Source organism: Molothrus aeneus, chromosome 15 (assembly GCF_037042795.1).
Source record: "Molothrus aeneus isolate 106 chromosome 15, BPBGC_Maene_1.0, whole genome shotgun sequence".
Lineage (NCBI taxonomy): Eukaryota > Metazoa > Chordata > Aves > Passeriformes > Icteridae > Molothrus > Molothrus aeneus.
In genome coordinates, this window is record NC_089660.1 from 18,149,700 (window position 1) to 18,161,769 (window position 12,070).

General features: G+C 53.2%; 1 protein-coding gene across 1 annotated transcript in view; it reads right to left on the minus strand.

Annotated features, from left to right (window-relative positions):
* Window positions 1-10,450, minus strand: part of FGF18 (fibroblast growth factor 18) — a 66,281-nt gene extending 55,831 nt beyond the window's left edge. Inside the window, exons 1-3 of the mRNA XM_066560186.1 lie at window positions 10,411-10,450; window positions 8,439-8,707; window positions 8,134-8,170 (exon numbers count right to left, since the gene is read on the minus strand). Of these exons, the coding sequence (XP_066416283.1) occupies window positions 8,134-8,170; window positions 8,439-8,470 (69 nt within the window). The 5' untranslated portion in view covers window positions 8,471-8,707; window positions 10,411-10,450. The remainder of the gene's footprint in view (window positions 1-8,133; window positions 8,171-8,438; window positions 8,708-10,410) is intronic.
* Window positions 10,451-12,070: the final 1,620 nt, after the last annotated feature.

Genomic DNA, 12,070 nt, shown 5'->3' on the forward strand with positions numbered 1-12,070 from the left:
TATCAAAAATGTCCTTCACCCACTTTCTAATTTATCTTCCCAGGGCTTCCCATCCCAGCAGCCATGCCTACAGACACCCAGCACACACAGTACCCACAGTCATTGACCAGGCTAATTGCTGCTCCCTGCATTTTTCTGTTAATTCTGGATTTCTGTGCAAGAGCAGCTCAGGGTATTCCAAAAGATACAAAAGCTTTTTAACAAGCTTAAAGTTCTTAATTTCTCCTTCAAAATTATGCCAAAGATAGTATTCTAGCAGGAAAAAAGGGATTTAAAATACAGGAGAAAAAGGAACTGGGAGGACTAAGGAGTGCTGGGAATACCTTGTAGGAAAAGCAATCCGTTATTTATTGCTGCATCCTAACATTTCTATCCACACAATATGCGCTTCTCTGGGACCTTCACCAAGATTTAGCATCCATCCATTTGGATTTTAAAAGACAAGCAGAGGAATCACAGGGCACACTGGGCCCCTCTCCACCTTGCTTTCCCTCAGTGCCAGCTCCTCCTTGCTTCCAGATCCAGCCCCTTAGCCTGGCCACCATGGGGGTGCTGGGTCTGCCTGGGGCAAGTGCCAGCATCCCCAGCCTGCCCCCACTTCCATCTCCACATGGGTGAGCCCATGGGCTGGGCTCTGCCCCACCTCCTGTCCATCTCCAGCCACACAACAGTGAGCAGGATGTGCTGGGCCATTCCTGTGCTGCCCACTTCTTATCACAGAATCATTTAGGTTGGAAAAATCCTCTAAGATCACCAATCCACCTGTTGACCCAGCACTGCCAGGCCCATGGCTAACCCAGGTGCTCAAGTGCCACACCCACACATCTTTTGAACACTTCCAGGGATGGTGGCTCCACTCTTCCAGTGCTTGACAACACTTTTGTTGAAGAAATTTTTTCCTAATATCCCATCTAAACCTTCCCTGGCACAACTTGAGGCCTTTTACCCCAGTGACCTCAGATCTTCCCCTCTTCTCCCACAGCCTCCAAAGCAACGTTGACCTCCAGCAGCAGCAGCAGCAGCAAACTCAGCAGCAGCAGCCCAGCTCCAGCCCTGCAGCCAGAGCAGCACCAGCCCAGGCAAAGAGCCATGTGCAGGACATCATCAGAGCTGTTCTGCACCCTGAGCTCCAGAGGTTAAAATTGTTCTGGCTCTCCTGGCTGCAGCAGAACCAAGGCAGTAACTCCATGAAAAGGCACAGTGAGCAGGGTGTGAGAGAGCCTGGCAAAGGGGAGGATGTGCTGTCACTGCCGTGTGGTTCAGCCTGAAATGCAGCTGTTTATGTGGGCAGAGCAGGCAGGGGCTGAGGCAGCACTGCCCAGGGAACCAGGGCCACATGGAAGCACCGGGGGCACAACCGGAGCCCAGCCCCTGGAGGGGGAAGATTGGAAGATTGGCAGCCGGCTCCCACCCGCCGCAGCCCCTGGGGCTGTGAGGAGGTAGCACAAAGGGAAACACACAGACCATGACAGGCTAAGCCTCCTCCTTCCTCTCTGTTCCCCTTTCTTTCTCTTCATGCTATGGCGAGGCTGCTGAATGGCAACAGCAAAATACTTTTGCAGAGCCAGACGGTCTTTTATATTTTGGGGTTTTTTTCTTACTTTCCTTCCAGCTGCTTTGCAGGATGCCTAATCCTCCATGGACATCTGGAGAGGCATCAGGACAGAGGCGACATGCTAGGTAGGCAGCACATTGCACAGCTCTGCATAATTTCTGCTTGTACCTGCTGTTATGGCACAGCAGGTGACCAAAACACAAAAACCCAGGGAAGGAAAGAAAAACAATATGTCTGGACCTTCCAGGCCACAAGTACCCAGGTGGAAGCCCCCTGGTTTCAGCATCAGAGCATAGGAAGGCCATGCCCTGCAGCAGAGCATCTCACAGGCAGGAGGGCATTTAGGTGCCTCCCTGGGCCCAGGGCTCCCAGCTCCCCCAGCACAACTCACCCCAGGCTTCCCAGAGCAGCTCACAGTCCCCAGGCAGGGACCCTGGCAGGAGGTATCCCCATCCCTGTCCAGGCACCAACAGCAGCCATTCCTCTTTTCCCTTTTTAAATCATGTTCCATTAACACATTTTTTTCACCTGCACTTATCATAATAAACTATTTAAATCTGTGGAAAAACAAAGGAAAAGAAGCTCTGCAAGGGAGAAGAGGAAAGAGCAAAACAGAGTCCTAAGGAAAGGAAGAGATACATAAAAATACTCCCAAGGATCTAGGAAGTAGCTTATATATCCAAAATAATGATTTTCAGTCCCAGATGAGTCTCTCTCTTGAGCTCAGTCTCACACAGCAGAGAGGCCTGGCTGACCAGCTCAGTGCTATCAGCTTACAGCAAAATCAAGTATTCAGTGTGGCTGCCCAAGCCCCCAGTGCTGCTCATCCTCCCTGAGCCTCCTGCAACCCTCAGCAGTCACTCACAGCACCAGCTGCATCCCACATGCCAGCCACAGCCACAGAGCTCAGGCAGTGCCACCCTTTGCCCATTCTGCTCTTTTCTCTCCCACCTTGGTATGCTACAGCCAAGCTACTCTATAAGAAAAACTAATTCTGAGTTTGAGCAGGAATTCCTCCTGTGAATCCCACTCCACTCCAAACCCAGCACCTCTCAGAATCCCACACTGCACTGAACCTCACACCACTTCAAATCCTGCACTACTCCAAACCCCGTGCCCCGAGCCCCCATCCAGTCTTGTACTTGTCAGGTGCAATAAGGAAAGCAAAAGCAAAATACAACACAACCATCACACTGCATCCAATTAAAAGCTGAACTTCATGATATCCTTCTAGGCACTCTCCTCAACAACGCCCATGTCCATCCCTGTTCCTCTGAAGCACCTCACACATCTCTGGAGCTTTGGAAAAGCAAACTGCATTCACGCAGGGGTGCAGAGCAAAGCCCCCAAGGAGCTCTGTTCTGCTGCCTATTGCCACAGCAAAGCCAAACCCCCAAATGCTGAAGCAGCTCACGTTTGTGTCAGCCTCGCTGGGGTGAGAACCTGGAAACAGCTTTGCAAATCTCCCTGCTAAATGTCTTTGAGGGGTCTTTGTGGCAGAGAACTCGTCCCAGCACTTTGAAGGGCTGGGGACCTTCAGTGAAAAACAAAGGCATGGTGTGCCCAGGGCAGGCAGCCAAGAGCTGCTGGTGGGGCACAGGCTGCACATCCCCATGTGTGAGGAGCAAGACCCACAGCTACGCTCACCCAAGCTAAGCTGAGTCTCACCCCTCCCACAGGAGAACCCCAGCACACATCAGCACAAGCCCCAGCCCACTGCCATTCAGCTTCCCTGCTCCAGCCCAGACAACTGCTCCAATGTGTCTCCTCTTCCTCCACAAGCCCAAGCTCTCCAAAGTTCAGGAGGCAGAAGCAGGATACACGGGGCAGCTTCAGGACACAACACTTTGTATTCTGGTGCAATGAGTCAGCAGCAGGGAATAAAAATCCCTTGTGGCAAGCCACATGGTTATTTCCTGGAGAGCAAGGGCATTTGCAACTGGAACAAACGCTTTCATGTACAACAGGACCCTGCCTCTGCAGGCCTCCATCACTGGGAGTCCAGCACAGCACGGAGCCAAAGCCATCCCATCCCAAAGCCATCCCAGGGACCATCCCATCAGCTCCAGCCCATGATGGGGCCAAGCACTTTCACATGGCTGAGCTCCTCTGCTCATTAACTCAGGCTTTGCTTACACAGTTTCTCTGGTCTCCTCACTGCCTAGTAATCAAGGCAGGTGCAATCCGAAAAATCAACAGAGAGCTGCCCAGCCTTGCACAGACCACATTTGCCATATTCTGTCCTTTTCAGGATGACTTCTCTACCCTCATGGAGCAGGAGGCAGGTACTGGCACAGGGATGCTGTGCTGAGGACGTGGTGTTCCCAATCCAGGCTGAGCAGAGAGGGCAGGCACGGGATCACCCAGCCTGGGGGGCTCTCACCCAGCCTAGGCCCCAAGGAGTCTTGGCACACAGGGCTTGACCACAAGGAAGGAGCAGCCCACGGAGGCACCACCTACCCCATCCCACAGCACTTCAGGAGCAATGTGGGATGCCCAAAGCTCCATCCCTGGCAGCACACTCAGCCTTGGCACCACCTCAAGACAGACACTGTGCCACCCAGAGAGGACAAAGGCAGGTGGGTGCCCATCTGCAGGGAGGGGAGACATGAGAATAACCTTGTTGGTGATGTGCAGTCCAGCTACCTGCCTTTGGTGCTGTCACCAGGAGGGCAAGGACAAGGCAGGCAGGGAGCTGTGGCTCTAGCACTGCTGCACACCTGCAGAAGGAGTGGCCAGCCAAGGCAAGCTGGCCGGGTTGTGACCAGGACCTCCTTTGGCTTCTCCATGGTGAGTCCCCAGAGCTATTTGGTGGCACTCACCACCCGTCCTGCTTGTCCCAGGGAGGACAGCCATGGATCAGCAGGCAGGGAGAGGGGAGGGAGCTGCTCAGCAGGCTCACGCCTCTGACATGTGCTGTGTGTGGCTTCGCCAGACCGCAGGATCTGGCTCACTGAACGTGTGGAAGCAACGCTTCTCTGTGTCTCACTTTACAATGTCCCAAACAATAACTGTCTGTCGCTGCACAGGAGCTTAGGAGAAACATAAGTTGCTATTGGCATGGCACACAGCAGCCTTCCTCTTACACAACACCAGCAGATGTGAAAATAGCCTAGTGCTGCCTTGTGCATTCCTCTGACCTCCTGTTTGCTTCTAGATCAGATTCCAAAGCTGGATCTTAACCTACAAGAGCCATAAAAGCAAAGGATTTGGCCCTATCAGGGACCTCTTCATAATCTAAGACAGATGCACTCTGTGTAGGAGAACACTGGCGAGGTTTATCAGGCAGGGAAGAGGCTGGAGCAGGACCACCCTCTGCTCTGCAGCACAGCCAGGGCAGCCCACGCTGGGATTGCCCCCTGCTCTGCCTGGCCATGCACTTGAGGTGGCTCAGGGACAGAAGAGCTGGAAGCTCTTGCAAACCAGGAAAGCACTGAGAACCTCGGATCCTACTGCTCAACTTACACTGAAGCTGCCTCCAGCCCCCACCTGCCCTGGCAAAGGGGGCCTCTGAGATCTCATGTCCCCAAATTTGTTATCCTCAGGGTCACTGGTGCTGCTAGAGCCAGCACAGCATGGGGCAATCCCCTCCAACCCTGCAAGGTGCTTCTGGGGTTTCTCACCTGCTTGTAGAGCAGAGATTGACTCCAAAGCCAAAGTGCAACCCAAAACCACTCTGGGGCATAAAGAACAAAAGCACATGGAAGAGAAATTGCTCCTGGAAGTGTGAAAAGGTAGGAGAATAAACTGAAAAATGTTAAAGACATGATATAGGGAGAGCTCAGTAACCATCAGTGAAAGAGCATTCCTAAGAACAACCTGCATAAATAAATTATTGTCTCCAGGGTCTGCAAGGGTATCCAGTATCCCTGCTTTGGAACTGTAGCAACTCCAAGCATCAGAGTGACTTCCTAAGAGGCAAGAGAAGAAAACAAGACAGGGGCATTGCTGTCGCAGGGGAAGGTGAATGACCTCTCCTCCAGGCAGCCCTGTGAGGTCCAGGGCTGCTCCCAGGGCTGTGCTGCACCCATGCTCCAGCAGTGCTCCCCTCTGTCCCACCATGTGTTAATCCCTGCGCTTCTTGGTGGAAATGTCACACGATGCCAAAGCCCTGGAGGAGTCCAACTCATCCAGGGGTCTAAATCCTGCTTCTGGAAACTCCCGACCCTCCAACCTCCCTGTAGCCAGGGCTGGGGAACACTTCCCAGTGCTGCCATAACCTGCCCACAGGAGATACTACACCTGCCCCATCATCCACTGGCGGCTGCAGGGTGGCCTTGGGGTCTATGAGAAAGCTTTTGGCCAGAGCTGAGCCCCCACCACAGAACTGCAGCAGCTCACACGTCAATGCACCACAGCCCTTGCACACAAGGATCCACTCGAACACACAGAGTGTACCCAAACCATGGTGTTTTGTCTCAGAATCCCTCCAGCCCCACACACACTGGGGTGATTTCTACACAGAGCCACAGGTACCAGGCAGCAGCAGAGCAGAGTAATTCTAAGACCAGCACACAGGACGAGCCACAGATCATGGCTTGAACGCAGGGCGAGAGGCAGCCTTAGAATATAATCCCCTTCAGGAACTCTCAAATCTCCCCAATACAACACAGAGCCCTTTAAGCAAAACTAAACAACTTCCTTTAGACTAAATAAATATTAAACCTAAGTGATGCATTAATTTACTCCAGTTCACCAAAGGCTAACTCCTACCCAAACTGATCATTATTAAAGAAATCCTATAATCCCTTGGTCCCATTCAGGCTCAAAACATGTAATCCCATGAATAAATCCAGAAAGAAAGTGTAACAAAATGGGCAATAAAAACTTACAGCATTCACATCTTTTCATCTACCATTAATACTGTAAACACTCACTCGAAGGCCCTCGAGTATGACTAATCTAATGTTTTGGCTCCCCACACCAATCGCCGAAGGAGCTCGGCTCTGCGTGTGTCACCCAGTGAGCTCCACCGCCTCTCCAGCCGCAGCCAGGACACCTCCGCAGAGCCCAGCGCAGCCATCCCACCTCACAGCCCCCAAAACGCTGCAAAATCAGCACAAAAGGTAGCAAGTATGGTTCTAATAGCACCAGAGCACAGAGCTTTCTCCTTTTTTTCCTGGTTTTTTTTTGGTTGGTTTTTTTTTTTTATTATTTTATTGCTTTGGAAGCCTGCAAGCTCCAACTGTATAAATGCCAATAACTTTGTTTTAAGGCTGCTGAAGTAAGAGATCAGATTTTAGCAAGTGCTTTCCAGGCAGCCAGCCAAACTTTTTCTGATTCACTAAAAGCACCAAAGGGAGGGGGAGAGGAAGGGGGCTGGAGGGCTGATTAACTTCAGTTACCGCACAAGCGCAAAAAAACCTCTCCCCGCTGCAAAGGGTTCCGGCGCTGCGAGCCCTGCGCAGCCTGTGATTCCTCGGGCTGAAAAAAATCCGCACCAGAGAAACAGAGCAAACACCTTCCAACGGCAGGGTAATTTACAGCTGCGGATCCTCTCCTGCTGGGGAGGCTGCTCCACCAGGGGAGGCTCTGCTGGTGTCGGGTTCGAGCTGCACTTTTTGGAGAGGATGAGGAAAAAAATGTGATCGGGCATTTTTCGGATGGGTGGGAGAGCAGGGGATGGGGCTGGTTCGGGTTTTAGCTTGGCCAGAGGGATGGAGCCCCCTCCAAGGCTGTGCTCATCCAGGACCATCCCCTGCTGCCGTTGGGGATCTGGAGAGGCTGAGCAGGTGCAATCCCGGCCAAAGCACAACTCAGGGCCAAGGGTGTCACAAGTGTCCCCCAGCTCCGGCGGGAAGGTGGCCAGAGCCACCGAAGTGGCACCTGCTCTGCGCGGCCCCGCAGGTGGGTGCGCTCCAGGATGTCCAGCTAAAATCCCTGAGGCAGAGAGGCAGCTGCCATCCCCACCCCGCGGGCACCTGGGCTGCAGAGCCTCGCTCAGGGTGTTCCTCCAACGGCCTCATTCCTGCCGAGACAGGATCAAAGGCTGGAGCTGACTTGGACGGCGTTCTACTGAATAATGGGGAGGGAGCACGCAGCCTCCTTCTCTTGGCTAGGAAAACTTGTGTTTTTCAAAGCATCGGTTTTTGGGAGTGAGTTACCGAAGAGGAGGAGAAAAAAAAAAAAAAAGAAAATTTAAAAGAAGAGAGGGGCGAAAAAAAAAAAGAAATGGGAAAAAAGGGCGAGCAGGAGAGCGCCTGCTCTTCCAAGGCAAGTGCATCAATCAACACTGTGCAAGGAGAGTCCAGCACTCCCTCTCACATCATTAGCCAGGCTAATGCACTCCAGAGGATGCTGCTACGGCAGGCTACCGTAGTGCGCACCCGGCTGCACCCCTGCCCGTACCGGCGGCAGAGCACGGCGGAGCACGGGACGGGAGCTGAGCACAGGGGAAGTCCCGGTCCAGGGCAAGTGACACTCCAGCATCTGGTGCGGGGCTCGGTTTAATACAGCTATAAAAACTAGAGGGAAACAAGTGAAAGCCCCAGCCAAACCTGCCTCGCACTCGAGGTCAGCACGCCGCCTTTGTTTCTATTTTACAACCAAAAGCGAGAGAGGACAGAAAGGACACGTACCTGTACCTGAAAGCACAGCAGCAGGAAATGTAAACATCTGGAGAGGAGAAAAAAAACAACAAAAGATCAAATGATGCGGTAGAATGATTAAAGTTGATTTTTGTTTTGCTTGGTTTTTTCTTTGTTTTTGTTTGCAATTTTTAAAGGGTTCAGAGCGATGCTCTGCTTATAAAAAGGCTCAGGTCCCCATTACCACCTGGCTGCAAGGAAAATGCAACCGGAGCCTCCAGAATGAAAGTTTAAAAAAAAAATTAAATCTTTTTAAACATTTAAAAAAATATTTAGAAATATGCCATAATCCTTACAGGCAAGTGCAGGCTGAGAGCAGTGAATACATCGCTGGGCGAGGAGGGGGTTGGCCGGCGGCTGGTCGCTAGCGGAGCGCAGTCCCCCGCCGCCGCGCTGACATGGGAGCGATCCGGCCGGCGAGCTCCGATCCCCGCCGCGCTGCTCCGCGCCGCTCCGCGCCGCCGGGAAGTTGTGGTACCGCCCGCTCTGCCTCCGCCGAGTGACTCGTCAGGCATCAGCTCTCCTCTCCCCCTGTCTCTCCTCCTCCTCCTCTCCCTCTCTCCGCCTTTGGGGGGATGAAGGTGCTTATTGTCAGTAACTTCCGATCATCAGCAAGTGCCCCCCCGCGTCCCCCCGGGCCGGGCCAGCCCCGCCGGGCGGATGGAGCCTCTCGGCCGCCGCCGCGCCCCGCTCCGGGCTCCGCTCCGCGCCCCGCGCCGCGCTCCGGGCGGGCGGCATAGCGATGCGCGGGGCGCGGAGCGGGAGGCGGGACCCGCCCGGGCGGAGCGGGACTGGCACCGCCTGCGCGGAGGGGGCACCGCCCGGCCGCGGGCAGCGCCGGCCGGGGAAGCGTTTTTTACAGAGTAAGCGAGGGAGGGGGTCGGGCTCCCCCGAGCCCTGCCCGGCCCCACAGAACGGGCGGCGCCGCCGCTCGCCCGGGACGCGAGGCGCTCGGAACCCCCGGCACAGCGGCCGCTGCCCCGTTCACCGGCACGTGTGGCCGCGGCTGCCCGGAGTCCGCTGCGCCCTCACCTCTGACGGGGCAGGAGCGCGTCCCGCGCCCGTCGAGCCCCGGGCGGGCGGCAGCGGGGCCCGGCAGCCCCGGAGCGGCCCCTCGCGGGCCGGGACAGCCGCGGCCGCCCGGTCCATGGGCCCGGCACCGCTCCCCGGCGGGACGCGGACGGCGGGGTCAGAGCGCCGCGCTGCCGGCGCCGCTCCGCACGGCTCGCCTGCCCTCCAGCGGCCGCTCCGCCGCCCCGCACCTCCCGCAGCCCCGGGGAAAGCCCAGAGGCTTCCTCCGCCTCAGCTTTGGGGAGTTTTTTTTGTTTGTTTGGGGGTTTGCTTTTTTAGGAAAAAAAAAATCACACGCTGATAGCGTGTGGTAACTCTTTCCTCTTGTCTGAAAGCTCGTTTATAGCAGACAAGATGCCAGGAACCGTTAACCTCCACACATAGCCGAACTCTCCAAAGAGCACCCAACGTCAGTTAACACCTTATTAAGTGAGAACATAACCCTAGCTCAGAGCTCTGAGCTTTCCAAATTCTCCACTCAAATAACAGCGTGCATCAGCGCAGCGTGTCGGGCCCAGCTGCTCCCACCTCTGCAGGGACTGAGGTGCTCGCTCCCCAGGCACTCTCAGCCACAAATCAAACGACATCTTTAATCCCTGGAGTTCATCACTGGGGAGCCTTCAGGTATCAAGTCACAGGGTTTTTTGGCCCATAGTTTCAGGCTCAAGAGGCACAGAAAACATTAAGTTTTAAAACAGTGATCAAAGCAAGTCCTTATAAAATTTCCAGCACTAACACATGTCTGTGATGTATCTAACAGACTTCACACTTCTGTTCTTAGGGATCTGCAAGTTAAAAAGAAAAAAAAAAAAACCAAAAACCCAAACTTCTGTCAATTGCTGATGTCACCAACATCAGAGGCCCCATGCATCCCTGTCCTGGCAGTCCCATGGCACCTTGCCACAGCTGAAAGCTGTTTTCACACATGGCCAAGAACATCAGAGCCACCATCCTGAGCCCTACAAGTTTAGCTCACCGAGATGCCTACACTGAAACGATTCAGAATTTGGGGACTCACAAGATCATAGTATTTAACTTAGATGTGAAAATATTCCATATATCCCTAATCATCACCAGTACCTCATTTCTTGGAAGAGGTTTGGGTGGCAGAAGCCCAGCCTGTGCCATCTTATGCTAGTAGGTGCTGCTCAGCCCCACAGGAAAGGTACAGGGTCATGCCCACCACCAGCCACTCACCTTGCTAAGTCCAGTATCTGCTGCCCAACACACACAGGAGTTCTGCAAAGCCAGGGGCAGTAACTCCTCCAAAAGCCTCACAGTCACCTGTCAGCATGAGCTTTGACTGCTCCTCAGGCTTTTCCATCACTTGCCTCCAAGAAAAAGCTCCACAGACGGTCACTGATGGCTCTGCCCAATACCCAAGGTGGCCCAGGGCTGCTGCACCTGGCTGGAAGCAGAACAGCTCAAAAAGGAATTTGTAAAGCTGCTGCTAACATTTATCATTTTAATTGCCCCAACAGCACGTAAAATTACAGCAGCTACAACAGAGCTGTGAGCTACACATGGAAAAACTCATCCCAGGTGATGCTGGCCCAGACTACGCTGAGGAGCCATGTGCTGGTAGCACAGCTGCCCCCGCAGCCATGACCTGAAGGACTTGGATTCACACAGGCCAGAAGGACCTGGACATGTCAAACAGCAAAAACTGCCAGGGCAACACAAGGGGTTGTTTTAAAGAGGGCACATGAGGGTTTTCTTCTTTCAATTATTGTATTTGTAATCACAAAAGTTCTTTTTTAAAATAGAGCCATCCTTTGTGCCTCAGTAGTCTGACAAAACCCCTAAATCTTCAATGTCCAAATAGTTACCTGGAGAATAATACCAATATTGGGTGAATTTCAGACCACCAGTCTTGAACAACACAGATGGGGCACAGAATAGAGGCAGCTCATACATGTCTCTGAAAAAATAGAAATATCATTTAGCAGCATGCTGTTATGAATATATACGAGCGTGTGTGTATATGTGTATATATATTAAAAGCTCCACACCCAAACCTGTTGCTCCACTGCTGAAGGCTCCTGTGTGATCAGATTCCCAGCACAAATCTAGCCAGAGAAGCTGATGCCCACTGGAAAACCTTTAAGGGTGTTTATTTTTCTTACAGCATGCTCAGGGTGTGAAGGCTGGCACAGCAGTTCCTGAGAGCCTGACGTTCTCAACACGTTATAAACCAAGACAGGGCCAGGTAGGAGCATGCACTGCAGGACACCCTGGGAGCTCCTGGGGTTACTGCCTTCCAATCACCCTTGCAAATGCCTGAATTAAGGCTGTGTCCTACAGTCCCTCGCTGGCTTATTGGATTAGTGACCGTCCTTCAGCAGCTCAAATCAAAGTCTGAGCAGCCTGACCTTTCGCTTGCAGGGCAGTGAAGGTGCCCCCAGTGAAATGAGCTTCCCTCGCCCTGCTCCACTGGTCCAAATCCCATGAGGAGCAGGCATTTCACAGAGCATGGAGCCCATTCAATGGAGCCAAGGACTTAAGAGCATGCTTGAATGGGAAGCCTTCCTACCCCAGATACCCCTTTGGTATGTGAAAGAGAAGCCAGCAGGAATGGCCGGGATCTGGCCCTGCTGCATCTGGTACACCAAGATTTAAATTAAAATGAAAAACCTGGGCTGATATTGTACAAAGAGTTCAGCTCTACATCCCAGCCCTGCTGCCAGTGAGCAAATCCATGTGTGGTTGCTCCTGTTATCTGCATTTCCAGCCTTGTGTTCTATAAGCAAACTTTTCCTAACAGAAAATCCAGCTGAGGAGGTTTTCTGAATCTGAAAGCCTTGGTAAAAGGAAAGACAACTTTCAGACTGACTGGGGTGCGTGTTCTGCCTTTATC